General features: G+C 47.6%; 1 protein-coding gene across 1 annotated transcript in view; it reads left to right on the top strand.

The window, feature by feature from the left end:
• The window catches only part of LOC108573557 (MOXD1 homolog 2), a 90,631-nt gene that overhangs the window by 58,782 nt on the left and 12,238 nt on the right, over positions 1-19,611 (top strand). The window contains exon 3 of the mRNA XM_017936020.1: positions 17,472-17,666. Within this exon, the coding sequence (XP_017791509.1) occupies positions 17,472-17,666 (195 nt within the window). The remainder of the gene's footprint in view (positions 1-17,471; positions 17,667-19,611) is intronic.

Here is a 19,611-nt window from a genome sequence, read left to right as displayed (position 1 = left end):
CAGGTTATCGCGCATAATATATCGTCCTCCGTGAGAATATCGTATCAAGCTCGGTTGGTGGCACCGCGGAACTGGGACGACGAGAGACGGGGTTAGGACAGCCAAAGTATGTGTCTTCCCATTCGTTTAATTTTAGACACGGTCGCTACTACTTCGATAACACGAGCAAGATATATATATCTCTGATTGATTTCGAGCAATAAAAAGTAGTAGTGGTCTTACTCGATAGAAGATGTCTTAAAAGTCTCGCCTATTTTTCTCGAATTTTCAACCTTTCGAAAAAATGAAACAGACTCCTGCAGATCCTTGGTATACGCGTATTGGAAGAGATAACCTTTGAGCCAATCTCCGCGAGAAAAAAACCTCAGATTATTTTACGTATTGGTTCTCTCTTCTCTGCTCCTTTTCTCTTTTCTCCTTTTTTTCTCCCTTCTCTTCTTCCCTTTCATTTCAAGCCCGACGGAGGAGGAATTCTTTTGAAATAGACATCGACGAAGTTTGCACGAATCGACGACGGGATATTACGGAGATTCCTCTCCTATAAATCCGCTCGTGGCGACGAGAGCATCGAAGGGAAATGTGGGTCACCGATTGGATCCCATTCCATGCGTGAAAGCGCGCCGAAGAAATTGAGAAGCCAAGTTGCATATTGCAGTAACCTTGCACTGTTCGATTTGTAGCCACCGTCGACGTGATGTCTGTCCCTTGCACATATGTAAATGTCCACACGTGACATACCGTGGCGACGACTTGCGTCGCGACACCGCTGAATATTCGCGGCATTACCACACGGAATTACGAAACCTGTTCCGATCGCCTCTGCGTGGTAGGTAACGATAGGAATCTAGAAAGCTCGCCTAAAGAGGAAGAGGATGACGATTAATTAGAGCAATGAATTACCTACTCGAAAATCACCGACATAACGATTACGTAAATTCTAATTAATAGACGATAGCATGTTTTCCCGGCAGTCTGCGGAAGAGTCATCGCATGCTCTGCTTGTCTAAGATTAATTGTTAATTAGCAACGGGCGTTTTTCACGGCTGCGTAGAAATATATCCCTGGGGAATAAATTTTCACAAAGGACGCTTGACTTGCGTATAAAAAAATTTTTGATCGATGCGTTTCGACGCTGTAATCGTAACTCTGCTGTGGAAAATGATGGAATATCGTGGGATAATTCGTGTCACCGTGATAAAACGGAAATATTTCAAACGATAACGTTAAACAGACACGGTCACGGTTTCGTAATTGTTTCTACAGGTAATTATTTATTCCTGTCAAAGGTAGAGTGTATTTTTGAAAAAAATGTTTTCAAAGGAAACGACGGTGCTTTCAAAAGCTACGCGAATTTCTAAACACGTAGCGAGGGTAACGTTTGGAATTACCGTGAACATGGAAAAATCTTTTTTTTTTTTTTCCCCCCCCCCCCCCCTCTCTCTCTCTCCGCTGTGGAATCCTTGGATTAATATAAGTTAAGACTGTGCAATCCCATAAGCTCGCGGGCAGGCGACGTGCACGCTCGACACGAATTCCATCATCCCCTGTTTTCTACTCGTGCTCGTTCTCGGGTGTTCCCGGTTCGGTTGGTTTTTTCGCTAAAATGCCGCGCGCCAGTAACAGGTGTTCCCGCGGATAATGTCCCAAAAAGCTTCCCATCGGCGGCGTTTATCAAAGCGCCTCGAATACACACCCACACACCGGCGCTTTCCACGGTTCCGCCGCGCCACCGAGACAAGAAGCGACAATGGAGGCGCAAGAGCGGTCGATTCACCGGGCTGGTGGAACGCCGGAATAATAAAGCGGTCGTTATCAATTCTTCGAGTGGAGACATTGTGGAACGTCGCGCTCGAGAGTGCTCTGCACCGTATGCGAACTGAATGGAGAAAGGATTGTGGTCATTCGAGAACAGGCAGACGGATGGATCGGTAATGGTAATTGTCGTTTCGAGTAGAATTTTTCGCCGGTTCCGAATTCTCCGACAATAGAAATGGTGAAACGATTGTAAGGACTGTTTGATTATAGTTAATCGAGTTCATTCTGATTCTGCGTTAGTTAGAATTTATTGTGTCTTTTTCACGAGGTTCCGCTATTTCGGTGATTAATTCTGGGCTACCGGGTGATTGAAATTTCGGACGAATGAATTTTTAATTACCGTCGACGATTTAATTGTCGCGAGAAAGTAGATTGGGACAATAATGGAATTAACATGTTAGGGAAATTGGTCCACTAAAAACGTACCTTCGAATAAATATCCCGCAGCAGAGGGAGGAATCTAGGCGTTTCTGTTCCATTAGGACACGGGGGGTAGTGACCTGAAAATGGGAACGGCTGTTGGCGAATTCAGAGGGATAATAGAACGTCCAGACAAGGGAAGGGGAAACGATTCGGGGTCGGGTCAATTATCGCGTTACGTTTTCGAAACTTTTAAAGACTTAATTGTTACGTGTTCCGCCAGGAGGTCGGTGTAAAAACAAAGTTGAGGCTCGTGGCGCGGTACGCCGGGTCGGCCTGGTCCACGAACAGAAACGATTAGAGTTTCAATTGAAGTTCATCAAGTAAGTGGATCGTTCGTGGCGGCGTCGCGCTGCCCGGGGCCGGCCGTTAACCCTCGGGCAAGGACAGCCGAACTTCGATGTTGTTTTATGCAAAACCGTCCTAGCAGCCCCCAGGAACTTTCATAATTCGACGTTGGGCGCTGCGATATCTCGCGAATTCGGTCGTAGGGTTCGAACAAACGCCTGGGCTAATTAACGTCTCTCCAGCTGCGAGTGCTGTTTCTCTTCGTCTCGTCATTTCTCCCTCTCTCTTTCTCTCGTCGTTACGGAGAGCTCTGTACTCGCTCTACTCCGGCTTGGATTTTAAATTTCACCGAGGATCCACCGATGTCGGGAGAAACTGATTTGCCATGCATGCAAATACGCCGGAAGGCGGTGGCGCGCGAAACGACCGAGTGCCACGGAGATCACTCTATCGGGCAGGCGTTAATAACGTTACAAGTTGCGAAATTCCACGACGATATACGAATTGGATACGTATCCGTGTTGCGTGTGTAATTTCACGCGACGCTCACACCGGCTATGTAAATTGAATTCGACGCCGGCGCCTATTTCGAAACTGTCGTCGTCGTCGTTGTTTTTCGAACAACGGCACGCCCCCCTACGGTATTCTAACGATTATTCCTCCCTTGATAAATCGTGGACCACCGTTCGAAGGTGTTGGTTCTAGACGTTGTCTAACTTGCTGCTGGTTGCTGTTTGTCGATTCTGTCGCGAACGGAAAATAATATATCGTACGAGCTGGGTGATAGTTGTACAAAAGCACACGCGTATATACACGGTTCACGAGCAACGACAACGGAAATATCGCGGGCACGGTTCATATGTTTCATTCGCGGGACTCCCACTTTCATCAGCGCGCGGCTTTATTTAGAGTTATCCACGAGTGTGACGGTCTCTTCCTCTCTCTCTCTTGCTCATCAGCTTTTTACAGCGTCGATTTATGCACGCGGAAACGCGACAACTTTGAAAGTCTGATATCGATGCGCGGGAAATGGTAGAGTATTTGGGTCACGTCGGGATTCACGACAAGAAAAATCGCTCCCGGGACGTCGGGGCAAGCTCGTTTCGTATGCTGAACGTGTTCAGGGGAAATTTGGAATTAATTACGACTGGCTAGAGTGGTCTTTGACTTTCGGTTAAATGTGACTTTTCAACGATTGGGTGTGGTTCGTTCCTTTTTATCCAAAGAAATTTTCTTATACGAGATTAATTCCTTGGATGGTATTTGCGAGAAGAATTCGATCGAATTACCATTTCAATTTTTACGTACAAGATATTAACATACCGAATTTCCAATATCTCGTTCGTCTGAGAAAAGAAGGGACGGAAGAACTCTCGATGACAGAGCTAGATAAATCCACCGTGCAGCTTTCCCGTGGCATCAGTTCACGACGTTATCGTATAATAAATAAGAGGGGTAGAAAAGAATTGGCCAAACGGTATCCTCGAAAGAAACGTTCCAATCCAGACCATTTCGTTTTGTCGGATGATTAACCTAACCCTCTGATTTATCCAACTGCACCGTCAAAGCAACGGCAATCCCAATAGCATCAGAGAAGTGATGTCCCTTCAATACCGCGAAATCCTCGTTTGCAGAGCCACGTCACCGCGAACTCGTCTCCAATATTTCATTCAAATCCGCCGCGAACAAATCCACAGGCAGAGGAGAAGCTGTCTGCTTCCGCGAATCGACGTGTCTCCGAATGAAACGCCTCCGAGTCACCGTCTCCAAACAACCGCGCAAGAATTCATGCATCCAGATAAAGAGAGAGAGAGAGAGAGATAGGTGGTGCGTGTCGCGACGAAGACGACGGTATTCCGATTTGTCGGTCGTGGCGGCGAATTCAATCAGGCCAGAAAATACAGGCGGGTAAATCGCATCGTATCGCGCGGACGCAGCAGTGATAGAGGCAAAAACATATTCCATTCCTATTACGCGGCTTATTCGTTGCTCCAATCTGCCGGTCTTCTCTGTACGTCGCTGCTGTGAGCAGGATGAGGACGATAGTAGAAAAGGGAGGTGGCGGAGGGTGTTCACCATCTCCGTTTTCCCTTTGCACAGACGTGCAAGCATATAGCGCCGGTGAATACACCCGTTTGCGCTGCAGAGTGGCAGCCACTCTTCCGGTATTCGCCACTCGATCTTCAATTTCGTCCCTCCATACACGAAATCCCAGCATTCCCACGAAATCCGCGCTATTTCGCGCTATTCGACTCGCCTGCTATCCAGCTGTGTGCGGCCCCTTCTTCTACCCGTTTCGCGTATTTGCAGCCGTACTCCTGCTCGTTTCTCTACTCGTCTCGTGGGGTTCACGGCTCCTGCAGACCGCCCTTTTGCTACGCGCCCTCTCGTGTGTTCGAATCTTTCTCTGAAAACCTATACCTACCGGAGAACATTTCTCCAACCCTTTTTGCTCACCAACGAATCGATTATCTAGAACCATCGATCCCTTCGCTCTCTTACCTTCTTCGTCTTCTCGTCTTGCCCTGACCTCTCTCTTCCTTCCTTCCTTCCTTCATCATGTGCATCTGTGCACTCGATCCCAATGAAACAGAACACACACACCCCCGCCCGTTTCGACTGTTCCCTCGAATCCACGCTCCACTTTTCTCAATTCTACTCTTCCACCGTTGCCTTCCCCTCCTTGGTGGTCGTCTTTCAGCCGCTTTTCCCGCCTTGTTTCCTAGCCACAGCGAGCTTATCCGACTAAATGGTGGCAGCCGCTGCGCTAGTCTTTTGGTTACGCTGATTGGATGGTTCGGCCGTGCACGCATGAATGAGCCGATGCGGAACTTTTGGATCAATCGCTATTGGTTCGATTCAAAGCCCATAAGGTATTCGTTTTCGAGAGAGAGTTGCATCGTTCGGTCAGGTATCCTCCTCTTCTCTGTCTGTCTGTATCTGTAACTGTATGTGGATGTGGTGCAGCACGTATTCCCGGTTCCCTGGGCTGGGTTTGTCGATCCGACGAGCCCCTTCGATCCTCTTCCACGCCGTTACATATCCACGGTTCTCGTATCCGTTTCCCCGTTTTTCCAGAATCGGTTTCAACCTCATCGCGTTCCCGCGCTTCCCGCCTCGAGTTTACTTATCCGGAACGTTGGGAAAGCGTTCTCAAAGGCTGCACACCGGGAAGAATACCTAGAGAAAGATGAAGAATAAACGAAAATCGTAGAGAATGAGAGAGAGGTTGAAGCGGTGTGTGTACGTGTGTGTAGAGGTCGATAAGAATTTTCATAGATCGAATCGTGTTCCTTCCATCCAATCTTCGCGTCCGTGTTGCGCCAGATTCCTGATTTCGTTGCGCACAGGGGATATAGCTGGTTTCGAGATCCCAACGCGTTGTTCCATCGCGTTGCCCAAACAAAATCATCCCACTCGTTCCTGTTCCCTTTCTTATTTAGTTTTATCTCTCTCGCAGCGATTCCCTCTCCGTCGCGGCGGCGATTAAATCAGCAGCTCGGTCTATAGACCAGACTGGATTCTTCGGAAGGAAATTGAACGGCGGCAGGCCAGGAAAATTCAACGAGTTAACTAATATCGCGACAGACGAAAGGTGTTGTATCTGCCTACCACGGTGAATGGACTTTCAGGGTTCGATAAACGCGCCGCGGAACGAGCATTGTGCGTCGTTGTTGCCTCGAGATCTCCTCGACGTTTTCGCTTCCTTTGATCGAACAATGGGGGGCCGCGACGAGAAACAAAAAGATAGAGGTGTGACAGAGTGAGGGAGAGTGAGAGAGAAACGAAGAAGACAGAGGGGAGAAATGTAGAAAGGGTTGAAGAGATATAGCGATGGAGTTTCAACGTCCGGCTGGATTGAACGTTAACGACGAGTGGCGTGCTCGTACAATAAACCCCGGCTGGCTACACGCGAGCGGAATCGTCCGATGGACATGTCCGCAATTTATTATCCTGTATATCGCGGACGATGAAAACTGCCTCCCCGAAGTGTACTAGTAGAGTAGAGGAATGATAGGGAGAGAGAGAGGGAGAGTGAACGAGGAGAAACATAGGAATCGAATGAAAACAAACAAAAAAAAAAGGAGTAGAAGTTAGAGAGAAACAGAAGAGGAGTGGCGAAAAAACGAGGTGAAACGAAGGCTGGATGGTTCGCCAGGGGCAATTGAATCGGTTTCACCCAATCAGCGACGCCGTTAATAGCAATCAACGGTCCTTCCCTTTCGGTCTTTGGCAAACGATCGAACTAATTACTGATCGGGATAAGGCGTGCGCTGTGGCAATATGTGCACGGATATCGGACGTGCCGAACTTGCTTCCTTTTCCTCTCTCTTCTCCTTCCTTTTCTTCCTTCTTAGTTCTCCTTTCGTACCTTGGGAAAATCGGATACCAAGGACGCATGCGCATAAGGCTACGGAGGGAAGGACAGAGAGTAGAAAGGGGTAAACGTGGCACGATAGGGCTGCGAAGGGTGAAGGAGAAGGGACAGAGGAAGGGAATGGAAGGGTGGGTTTTCAGTGTGCGATAACGACTGGCATCAGCAGCCTGCCTGCCTCTCTACCTACCACCTTCGTAGCCCTACGAGCTTAATGTACGTGGAAGTGGAGAGAGGGTTGGGTTGGGAAGGGGTGAAGGAGAACGAAGGAAGAGGGAGAACAGCGTGGAAGCAAGGTGTACTATACGTCAAGACAATAAGTACCATTAAGATAACAGTGGGGGGGCTTAGATAACCCCCGAGCGTGAACCTCGGGGGTCCGTAATGGAGGATTCCATTTTATTCCAGCGTTATTTTTACCATATCCAGTGAAGAGTCGAGACGTGTCCTCGATTTTGGTAAACAGTTCGATCTTTATTTCATTTCAGGCTACTACGTTCGATTCTCGGTTATTGGAAAGGTCAACATTAAAATGATTGCACACAAGTGTCCTATAAAAGGATATCTAAACTCTTTTATCGTGTCCCTTTTTTTTCTTCTTTTCTCTTCGCTTCGCTCCGATGCAAGCGGAGGATGTGCACGCGGTGGTCGGCCAGCATATCGCAAGGGAGGACGAAATTTTCTGCTCCCAGACATCCATTGTCCTGAAACTGTCTTGCAGCCTGCACTAATGACAATGATTAATATTGACCCACGTGTACGTTGAAGCGAGTAATACAGTCTCCTGGTGAGACGTGGTGGGTAAACTTCAGCGTCTGCCAGCCCCACCTACGCCTGGCTTGCTCCTTAGGGATTCCTCGGTTCGTCGACACGACAGCCAGCCAGTCAAAAGTTAGGATATCTCGTGCGCTCGGCCGTGTACAGCCTGTGTTCCTGGAATTCGACAATACGAGCTCTCCAGTATTCTTATTAAGTCTCGGCTGTACCTATAAAACGCGAATTAAACGGATCAAGTGTAAAGTCAGACAGGTCTTTTGGCAAGTTTAAAAGTTCATGTTACTTTCGCGATACGTAAGAACTTCGAATTAAACTTTTTTACCACGAATGACACGTTCTTGCGAACACCTGTTTACTAAACATACGTCTGTAACCATCGAGATAATGACACCTGACATCGTTCGTTAACGATACTTTTACTCTTGTCGTACGTAGGATGCTTGAATCGATACCGGGGAATAATTACAAAGAGAAGAAACGACAAGTTCTTAGGTTCGCGAATAATTCACCAGCGACCAGCCTTATAAGTGGCATGGCCGTAAACGAACACATGTGATTCCAAAGGGATCCCGGGTGCCGCTGTAAAACGGAAGGTCTTCCACGTCATTAATTATACAAGTGCTGCACGTACTTACTTACCCGGGCCGGCGACTTGCTGACGCGAATATTCAGACATGTAGTGAGTCACGTTACGTCGACCCAGGCGATAAACCTCGTTTAAAGTGGTCCGGTGTTGCGCGTCGTTCACTTTTCATTTCAGTCATCGATCAATCTAGATATACACCTATTGTCTCGTTGGCCGCACTCTGGTTAACTACGGCAATTTTCGGATACTCCACCACGAAGATACGTTCGATTCCTCGTCTCTTTTCCGAAGCTTCTATTCACCGCCTAAGCAAAGCTACTTGACACAATTCCGCTCGCTGGTTATAAACGTCGAACGAGATTGCTGCCTTGAAATCATTTCTGTTTCATCGATCGCGTTCCTTTAACAAGACTCCCACAGTTGGTCTCTTTAATCTCCACTGGTAGAGCAACGGACGTCGTAAGATCGATCGTAATTGCGGTGGCTTCTTTTCACCGGCTACGAATTGATATCGCTGTTCTTTCTCGTCCAGCTCGTACACAGTGTACACACGCTCGTGAAAGAAAATTGCTCTTATTGATCCTCATCGATGCCATCTAATCTACGAGAAATTGAATCTCCGTACCGATCAAACACCAGACACATTTCCCGTCGACTGTTTGACGATGGATAGCGATCGCGCGAGGTTAGCTAGGATCGCTCAATCCGTGAAATATCAGTTCACAGCCGGTACTTTCGCGATACCATCGAATCCCCTAAGCGAGCACGTAACATGCAAACATTCGGAACGGGCCATCTTGGACTATTTCGCGAGGACCTTGACGGAATTTCCACGGAACTTTCGCTCGAGTTTACTTGTTAATGACTGGGTACATACTGGGAGAGCGTGTTCAGGTATCCTGACGGCCACGTAGAGATGGTTTGCTTCGTCCTCGTCTGTATCGAGCTGATGAAGAGAGTTAACCGGAACGACGCGACCGTAGCGATAGAATCTTGTTAGCCGAACTGTCCCTTTTCCAGGCGTTGCCCCCACGGTACACAAGTGCGCGCGGCCAATCAATGTTTCCTCGTGAATTATGCGCGTTGGACCAGTTTGCGAAACAATTCGAAAATTGTTCCTTCGTTTTTCGAAAAAAAACACAACATCGAGGTCCGTGAGCAAACACACGGAACAGGTTCGATTCGTTTTTCCTTCTTTTTTTTTTTCACTTTTTCCCATTACGTAGTCAGACTGATTAAACCGAGTGCATCGTGGATTCATCGGAATTTCGAGCGCGTGATCGCGTGTCGCATGAGAGTATCGCTCGCGGCCGAATTACAACGCGAAATATTTATAATGTGCGGTGAGAGATCGATCGATCCCTTGTGGGTTTATCAAATTTTATCATACGCGGACCGGACGTCATTTAAAATTCAATTTGTTTTGCAAGCAACAACAACACGCCAAGTGACATGGAAATAATACGAAGCTGCTGTCTCTCTTTCTCCCTTTTCCTCGGTGTATCTTCGTCTACCGAGCGGCGTGGTACACGCTTTAAAGTCATTATTCACGGCCAGGCCACGGGAACTGTAATCGCGCGAAACTTTAATCACGCGATTCTAAAATTATCTGCCGGCGTTACGTAGGATTTCGTAGACACGGCCGGAGAGAGAGTGGAACGATAATCGCTGTTTCGTCGAGACGGGGAAAAAATGTGTAGGAAACGTCTCGTGTCGCGATCCGATGGCGTGCTTCCACTAACCGGTGATACCGGGGATCGTTTACATTCTCGAAGCATCGGGGAAAATATTCGAAAAAATATTCAGGAACGACGTAAAAATTCCTACCTCTTCGAGGTACTCGACAAAATCGCAGGAACGCGAACCTCGTACAATTAATAAAAAAGCACACCCAGTATTTCATCTGCTGCAGCAAAATAATACACGCTGAAAATATCATTTTCTCTGCTGCTGGGTTTAAAATAAAATTTACATTAATCAATTTCGAGGTCCGTGAACCGAAACAAATTTATTACCGGTCGCTACGCTTCCAGACTCCTTTATTTATGATCGAGGAGAGAGAGAGAGGAAAAGTTGCTGCAACCGGGGAACGAAAAAAAAGAGGAAAAGAGAAAAACGTCGCGTAGCCCGTAATAACTGCAGTCTATTCGAAAGCCGGTGGAAAAATTTACAGGGAAATTCGATTATCTCCGTGAGCGGGCGCTCGAAGCAGCCGCTGCAGGTGTCGGATACGCGCGAAGCGTCCCGATACGAATACGAATCTAATCGATGTAGGCACGCCGGGCATGTAACCGTGGCAGCAGCACAGTAGTTTCAATGGGACCACTGTTACAGACGACTGGCTCTGCCGTACGATATGCATATCGCGTTCCAGTCGAACCGGCCCGCCTCGCGAGATCTCCTCTCGTGCCGCGAAAGGAAGCAGAAGAAGAGGCACGACTCTTGCCATCAGATTTACGCACATTACGTACGCCCGCTTTGAGGATGTCTATCGGTCGAGAACTGATTCGATTCACGGGGCAAATTGTTACGTGAGTGGCTATCCCGTTCGAGATTTAGCCGAGAACTTTCCGTTTCCAGAGACGGATCCGCGGAAAATTCGATTGATCCTTCAACCGGGAAGATTCCACACAACGTCGCGAATCGCACTAAGAATCATCCTAATAATTCACGAGGTTTTTGCCTACTTTCGAACATCGCCGGCTAAGGTGAATTCATCATTGATAAGGTGAACTTTTAAAATAGAGTCCCGGTTGGATGTGTAAAACCAGCGCCGTGAGACGGATCCGACGAGAAAGTTTGTTACAGGCTAAAAAAAATATTACTGGATAGAAAAAGGCGGACCGCCGCGGCTGGTTAAAATGGAGTCTGAACTGGGTCGTTTGACCCAGAGACTGCGGACAGAGAAACCCCGTTAAATAGGGAACTAACAGTAATTAACGCTGTTTCCCCCGGATCGCTCAATGCCAGCGTGAATTCTCGTGGCTTTCTCGAACTTTGCCGCGGTTTCCAGTATGGCTAACGCGCGGTGGTTTTCGCTGTCGCGTCGAGAATTCGCGTACTCAAAGGGAAAAGAATCTCTCTCTCTCTCTCTCTTTCTCTCTATCCTGTTCTTAGACAATAGTGCTTTCGAACGACACAGATGACAATGGGGGGGTAAGGATAAAAAACGAGGTAGCGGCGCAAAAAGCTATAGGCGAGAAGGACGACGGCGATGGCGAGAGAGGAATGGGCGCGCGAGAGAAATAAGGGTTGAGAAAGAAGAATGGGTTTGTAGCGGGAGAGAAGTAAGCGTCGGAAGTTTGAAGCCCTTAATTGCTTTTTAAAACTTTCAAGTTCGACTCGAACCCTTCTCTCTCTCTCTCTCTCGTTCTTCATCCTCGTCTCCCGCAACCTCGTCCCGGTCGCACCCTTTGCATTCCACTTTGGAATGTTCAATATTAGTTTTCCCTATCGGAGTTGCAAACACGTTCGGCACCAGAAAGGGAGGGGGGTGCCTCGACGAGCGGAGTCGAGCCACTAAGAGGGTGGCGATGCGCAAGAAAACCCACTGGGTGGGATGAAAGGGAGAAAGACAGTTCGACTCGTCGATAACCAGCCTCCTTTTCCTCCTCCTCCTCCTTCACTGTCTCCTCTCTCTCGGTTTTTGCACTCGAAGCAATTAACGCCGCCTGGAAAAGCAGCCACGCTATATACGCTTCTAGTCCGCTTTTCTATCGGTTTATCCATCCTCCGGGCGTCAGGCTCACTTTTCTTTCGCGAAACTCCGCGAGAGACCGTAAAGTGGCCCCGGCCTGGACGTTTCCAGAACTTTCCCCCATCCTGACCTTCCTTTTACTTCTATTCTTTCGTTTCGCTCGCGCGCCACGAGCTTTCAGCACGGCTTGGATACTTTTATTGGCTACGACGAACTTTCGTCTAGCGGTGATGGTTTGACCACGGTCTACGAGGACAACCAACGTTCGGTGATCCTCTGACGATGTTTCACGGTGAAATTTCATCTCCTTTGTGTCGGAGTGTGTTTGTAAGACTGTACGATGCTGACAGAGAATAGAGATAGTTCCTTCTGTTGGACAGGTATCGATGCTAATTTGTGATTCGATTTAGCAGAATGTTGAAAGATTCGATCAGAAGATTGGATCTCAATTGTGTTTTAGAAAAAACACCCGGTACTTTTCCTTTCTGGAACCCGAAATAAAAGTCACGCAGGGAAAGGTCCTTTTTTTCTCTCTTTCCAGCAGCGATACGCGTTTAATCTACATTTCGATCCATATTGCATGAGCGCCAGGTTGTTCTCTATCCCAAGGTCCATTCGAATATACAAGAGCAGGCAGTTTCACGAAGGGGCGCGATCGTAGCGAGGGAAAACGAGGTTGTTCGTATCCTGTCCCTCGATTCCTATGTATTCTGTCCCTACTTCGAATCTTCGCGAGGAGGGTCCAGGGTGAGGACTGAGTTTTCTTTTTTTTTTCATTCGTGATAGAGCGAATAGCGGTTTGCCTGAACGAGCGACTTCTGCAACCGGGAGTCTTCTGTAAGTCGAAACTGGAGCACGGTTTCTCGCATTCGGTAGCGAACGGTTAATCGCGAGAGGGTTTCTGGTTCGAGAGGCGCGGCGCAAAGACGGCGGAAAATGGAAAGGGAGGAGCGAAGAAAGGGAAACAAACGAACTTACGCGGAACGGGGCGAATCGCTTTGACAAAAGGCTCGTTCTCGCTATTCATTACGGTATTCGGACTTCTGACTAATCTCTTTTCTCTCGTATTGCCCTCCCTACTATCATACTATCTCGAGCCCTTTGTGACTTCTGGCTCATTGTTACGAAGATATTGGAACTTTCTACCTCTCTCTCTCTCTCTCTTTCTCTTTCTTTCTCTATTTCTGCGTGTGTAACACCGTTGAACAATTAAATCGAACCATTCACGATGCCCTTGTTAAAAAATACATTTAACCTAGACCTGTGTGCCTGGACACGTTATTTTCAATATTCTCCGCACACCCTCTTCCGTAGAGACCTTCGCTTCTTATTCGACGACGAGGACGTTAGGGGGACGAGCTTGGGCTAAATCTTTTATGATACGGTTCTCGCTTCTCGAAGGGATGGGGCCATTTGCTCGCATCGCAAGCGACATCTTTAACTTTCTAAATGGGATCTCGTCTCTTGCATTCAACGACTATTGGAAAGGATAATCGCGAGCTACGAGTTCTCATAAGATAGACGCACGGTCAGGGATAAGGGTCGTGGAAAAAGGGGGAAGAAGTAAGGGGAGAGAGTGGGAGAGATTTCCGCGTTTCGAGAGCGAAGAACAACAAAGTTTCTTAATGAAGAATAACGTTTCTAGCAAAGGAAAGATATTTCCACTTAACCGGGAATCCTCCGGGTAGTCTTTTCCTCTCCTTTGCCTCCTGTCCACGGGAATTGCTCTCCATTTCTCCCCTAATCTCGCCCGTTGTTCCTCACGAACAACGGTAGCGCACCGTTCTCCCTTTCTCTCTCTCTCCTCCCATCCTTTGCTCTGACTATTGACAGTGCCGTTCGAAAGAGTATTACACTCTTCGATCCAATCTCGCGTTTTAATGAAACGCTCGCCCGGGGAACGAAATGAATTTCGACCATAACGGACCTCGAACTTTCCCAACCCGGATGGCTAAGTGTCCCTATATTCTATTCAAGCTTCTCTCTACGCGAAACTCGAGAAGTTGGTGAACCACCGGCCGGGAAAACTCGCGCGTGACTCGTTGCGCCGAAAAACTGTACCAAATGAAACTTTCTTCACGGTGATTCTCTCTCGCCCTGGTCGTCCGAAATGATCCTTACCTCGGTTCCCTTTCACACCAGAACAGAGAATCAGAGGGTAAACTCTCTCTCTCTTGCACGCGACACGTTTAATTTTCTTAATGATCAGCTCGTCGTGGTTGGTCTTCGACTCTGAGAGCACAAAGAGAAGATTCAGCGCGAGAAGCGTGCCTCTGTATGACGTCGTCAAAGAGGCTCGCAGATAGCGTCGAGATCGCGTGATTCCGTTCTAGCTTCTCACGCGATGCCCATTTCCCCCCTCATATCGACCTTCCATCTCTTAGCTAGAGCGAAATCTTTCGATCTTCCCCGGGATATCTAGGTCGCCTAGGTGGCTCTGCACCTATCCACTGCTATCCAATTCAGGTAAACGGCGCCCAATTGTCTCACCACTGTGAAACGAACGAACGTAGGCGCGGAAACGTGTAAGCCTCGATGATTCCCGGGGCTGGATCGCCGCACCAGAGAGCCGGCGATTATCGAAGAACGTGAATGGCCGACGCGTGAGCCGCCTGCGGAATCCTGGCGTCAACTCGATTCGACCACGACCACGACGACTGCGTAATTCCACTGTTCCTCCCTGAATCAACGCTGGCTGCCTACGTTCCGGCGCTTTTTTCACCATGAACAGCGCACGTTTTCCCGTTACCGTTAAAGCCACGCCCCAATGTACCCCTTATCTGTCGTTATAAAACGATAACGGGATAATTTGGGAAGAGACTTCACGCCGGAATTCCAATGAGATTTTGCGTAATGGAACTGAGAATTTTTGGGGTATTTCGGGGAGGTTTATCTCTTGGTATCACGGATCGTTCGAGGGTAGTTTAGTATCAGGGTATTGTAAGATAACAGAGTTCCAAACTACAGTATTCAGAGTACCAGAAAGTCAAATTCTAACGTCAAGAACAATCTAGTATGAAATTCGATTTCCACGAATACTCCGCAAAGATCACGAACGAACGATTTTCCACAGCCGCCTATCGTCCTGCAGCTAACCTAAGAAGGCTAATTAAACACTGACCACCGTGCGACACGTATACCCAAATAGGAGATTAATGGACAAAGGGATAGGGTCGAGGGCGACAAATCTCATCGTTGTAATTAGTTTAGGAACAGCTGATAAGGGGCTCCACCGTCGAATGAAACATTAACGAGACTGCATCTGGCCAATGCTCCAATCAAGTGTGATTGTTGGAAATTGTGAGTGGTCGAGGGATGGCACGTTTGGCAGTATAACACCGATCGATATACGTGTTTCGAGGTCGACCACCGTTGGTGTCCGGACAGGAATACCATTGCCGGTATTGTACCCGCGGCACGCGTCACGTCCCACCCTTGCCTCGCGTGTCCCTTCTTTCACACAGGGTGCATCAGCCCTGATGCGGGTGTACGGATTATCGCCACGGAATTGATCCCCGAGGCATGCCTGTACGTAAAAGTTCCGCGGATGAAAATGCGCCCACGAATTGATTGCTCGCGCTCACGTGGGAAAATTCTCGGGTCACGTCACGTGAATAAACCGGACACACGTTCGTTCGGCATATTTATAAAACGTGGACGGCGAAAAGGCCGGGTTAAGTAATCCTGCTTCGACGGTGTTTACTACGGTTCCGTTCGATGTTTTTACAGATACTTTAACGTAGAAGTACCACGTGTTTCTTTTGATTAGAATTTCTATCTTCGATGTAAATCGACGTTTATGCTCGTCAAGGTTCGTTTGTACGGTTTTGTACCGGTCTGTTCATCAGGTGACTACGATGTAATTCGTTACTCGAAACGCATCAGACAGTTCCTGCGATGCAAGTCATCTTCAGAAGAGTTACCTAACCCCTTGTCTACGAACGTTCTAAACGAGTTTCACCACGCTCCGGACAGGATATTTTTTAATTACACTAGACACAGGTATAAAACGTTGTCTAGCTGAGAGAGAGAGAGAGAGAGGCACGGTAAACGCGAGCAGTTGAAAACGTATAGCTCGACTCTGGGTGCTTTCGAGTTCCATCGCGGTTGAAAGTTGGTACGAGTGTGCACGCGCGCGGATTTCATACGCGATTTAATCGAAAAAGCCACAACGAACGCGGCCCGGCACTAATTTCGCCGGCCGCCGTATAAAACGAAGCATACAGTATTTTGTGCTTGGCCTGACGCCAGCCAGCCAGGTAAATACAACGTTTCCACGGGAAGATAACGTCGCGAAAACCGTCTCTCCGCGGAGAGTGAGAGGTGAATCGCAAATGAATCGGCTTGGTCGCCGTCCTTGATTCGGGATCAGCCAGAACTCTCGTGACACTGACTAGCCGGATTAACCGGTGGACATATTTATCGAGAAACGCGTTTCGGTCCACACACACACGCTCGATCCAGCCGAGTTACGATACACGTCGTATATTCCCATACACATATATCGAGTCTTCCCGCGGGTCGATTCTTTCGCGTGCAACAACGAATGCAAGGTAGCGAGCAATCGAATCTGCGGATTAATTAATTTCAGCTAGATGGTGTATGGTCGATAACAGGATGATTTGGTTGTTCGTTGAACAGTGGAATATTAATTCGAAGGAAAAGACGGCGAGATTGGACTACGGCGGTAGGCACCTATCTAATTTCAGCCTCGTTCGTATAATCGAATCGAGATAAATTCCACCCGAACGAGTCGAAGGGATTCGATATTGTTCCCGTTCGCAGACACGGTCTCGATTCATTCGATTCCATGTTATTCGCTACTCTGTTACCATCTTTCGGGGCTAATCAACTTATGCTCGATTCCGTTCTAACCAAAAATAAGGGGCGTTACTTGGGGAAGCACGTAGAGAGGGTATATATACACCATGGAGGAGGGAAGTTAAGCCTGAAAGCGACGAGGCGCGCAGAGTCTTCGATAATAGGACACAGGTTAACGCGACGTAACACGGGAACGCTTTTTCCCCCTTTTCGACCTAGCTCCGTCGAAACTGCAATACGTGATTCCGTAGCAACTACGTAGAGAAGGGGCCTCGGAGGAGGGATATTGCGAAATAAAAAGGGTTAAATTAAAAATTCTCGGTCCAGTGCGCCTCTGTCCTTCGACCAGGGATAGAGAGAGACTCTGAGAATATTCCTGCGAAATTTGAACGTGAAAGCACGAAGAGAGTTTCCAACCCCACCTAAACCTCTCTGTGCTTTATCCCCCGTACCCTTCGTTCCTCTGGTAACCCGAAGGCTTCGACTTTTATAGCAAGCCGGGTATAAAAGGCCGGGCCTTTGTGCCTCCGTAAGCCGTCCTTATCGATATTTTTCGATAACAAAAACGAAGAACGTTCCTCTTCTCTCTCGTTTATATACCGATCGGTCAACTAGACCTCTCTACCTTCTTCTCAGACTCTTGCCGCTACCTTCCAAACTTTACAATCGTTCTCTTCTTGGTTTTCTTTCAGAACGACACGATGCAGGTGATTTGGCAGTACCACGCGGAGGAGCCAGTCTCGGCGGCGGGAGTTCTGCCGGATCACGACGCCATACGTGGCTCGAGGCCGCTCTATTTGGTGCAGAAGGACGCACAACCGAGGCCGACCTCGCGGAACCAAGAAGCCGAGTTGCAGCTTCAAACGTGGGACATATTGAACCAGCAGGTTAGTATCGAATCATTTGTCCACGTCCTATCGTGGCTTCCAGACGATCGATTACCCCTTTCGCGCCCGTTCGCTATTTTCATCCTTATGCAACGTCGCCCCGGCTCTGTGTTGTTCCGCCGAAGTGTTCGACGGGCCGATGATGTGCGAAACCGACGTCGAAGCCGCGTGGGCGGAAAATTATGGTGTAATACGAGCCATTGCGTGGTGGATATACCATAATATGATTATAGCCGGTGGTGGGAGGATACGGAGCGATGCAACACGTCTTATGTATGCATAATGATAGAGAGCCGGGCGTAGGTGGTAATAATGTAATGGATAGGTGCTGGCGAGATTTTGGGTGTTAGCGGTGGAATTAACGGCTGGCCAGGCGAAAACGAATCAACCAGAGCCTGTATCTTGATGTTCTCGTGATACGGCTCGTACGTGTAATTGGGAAAAATTTCGGACGCGGGGTGTTTGTTGCGCGTGTGAACGAGTTTAATCGTTTGAGCTTGCGGTTGAGTTGTACTTGAACCACCTCGTGTGAAATGACAAGTTTTTAGAAATTCGTGTTAGGTATACAGACTGACCTTTGTGGTGAAGTAAAATTAAATGTAATTGAAGGTTCCGGTGCAGAAACTGATCGTCTCCCCCTTTTTTTAACCCTATCATTAGTAGAGTTATTGTAAAGAAAGTGGAGAGTGCTTTTTTTGAAACGATAAACTTAACAAAAAGATCGAATGTTTGATTTTTGGGAGGTTCCTTTTACTTCCTGAAAATCTTCATTTTTTTTTTTTCATTTCTGAGGCAAAGTTTTCAATTATTTTCATGCTTAAAATCACAGTCTAGAGCAGTCTGAATGTTCATACGGTTTCGAGATACTCCACGATCTCTCTGTTTTTCATACAATTATGATCGAACGGTGCCTGTTATAGCGTTAGGTGGCGTGATATAACGTGATAGGAGAACGAGCTTAATATTCATCGAGAGAAGGAGTCCTCTGAGAAAGACGATTAAAGAGTTTTAATTACGGGCCCCGGAAAGTAGTATCACCGATATCATATTAAATTCGATCCTCTCTCTTCGTGGTGGAAGCTACTTTTCCGAAAGCGGCTCGTAGACCGAGTTTACCTTCCACCGCGAAGTGTGCCGGACGAAATGAATCGCGGCAATTCCAATTCGGCGTGTGACGGCCACCGACGTGCTCACTCCGACACCGTTCCATCGAACTTCGATAATGTCTTTGAAGTTATTAGCCGCATTCGTCGCGAACCATGGTTATCAAAATTTAATTGTAATTGAACGCGGTGGAAAGTTCTCAAGGAAATTACACGAGAGACGGCTGACCATTCCGGGTGAGATCTATAATACCCACCAGACGAATATATTCCTGCGAATCCTCGCGTCTCACGACGAGTCGTATTAATAAAGTACTATTTTAATACTTTTTCTTATAACAGAGCTGGTTATATTTAAAGTCTACAGGTTCTGTTAATCGGAAAATTCAGAATTCAATTTGGAATATTTCTTTCCATTCTTCCTTCTCAGCCCTTTGACAATCTGACGAAATGTGCGATCATTTTTAAAGCACAGGATACACGACCCTAGGTCACAGTTCTGACAGTAATATCTCGTTCCTTTCTAACTTTTGTAGGAGGTGGTCTAACGTGATCAACTTTACTCAGGATGTTTATTCCAAACCTATTTTACATGTAGATCTTTCCAAAGCTAAGCACGAACTGTCCTCAAGACGAAAGGCAAACCTCTCTTATAGGCCGAATCGAAGTCTTTCTCGATCTAAACTCTTCTCTACTCGACACTCTGCCCGAGTTTCCATAAACTGTCGCGGGTTTAAAGAACGACCCGAAGAATCACAGTCTCGCATTACCATTTCCCAATACCGGGTACAAAACACCCCTAAACGCAATTTCGGCCGCTAATTTGACCAAGCCCGTTGCCC

This window comes from Habropoda laboriosa, unplaced genomic scaffold (assembly GCF_001263275.1).
Source record: "Habropoda laboriosa isolate 0110345459 unplaced genomic scaffold, ASM126327v1 scaffold148, whole genome shotgun sequence".
Lineage (NCBI taxonomy): Eukaryota > Metazoa > Arthropoda > Insecta > Hymenoptera > Apidae > Habropoda > Habropoda laboriosa.
Note: the sequence above shows the minus strand (reverse complement) of the source record. Positions and strands in the feature narration are given on the sequence as shown.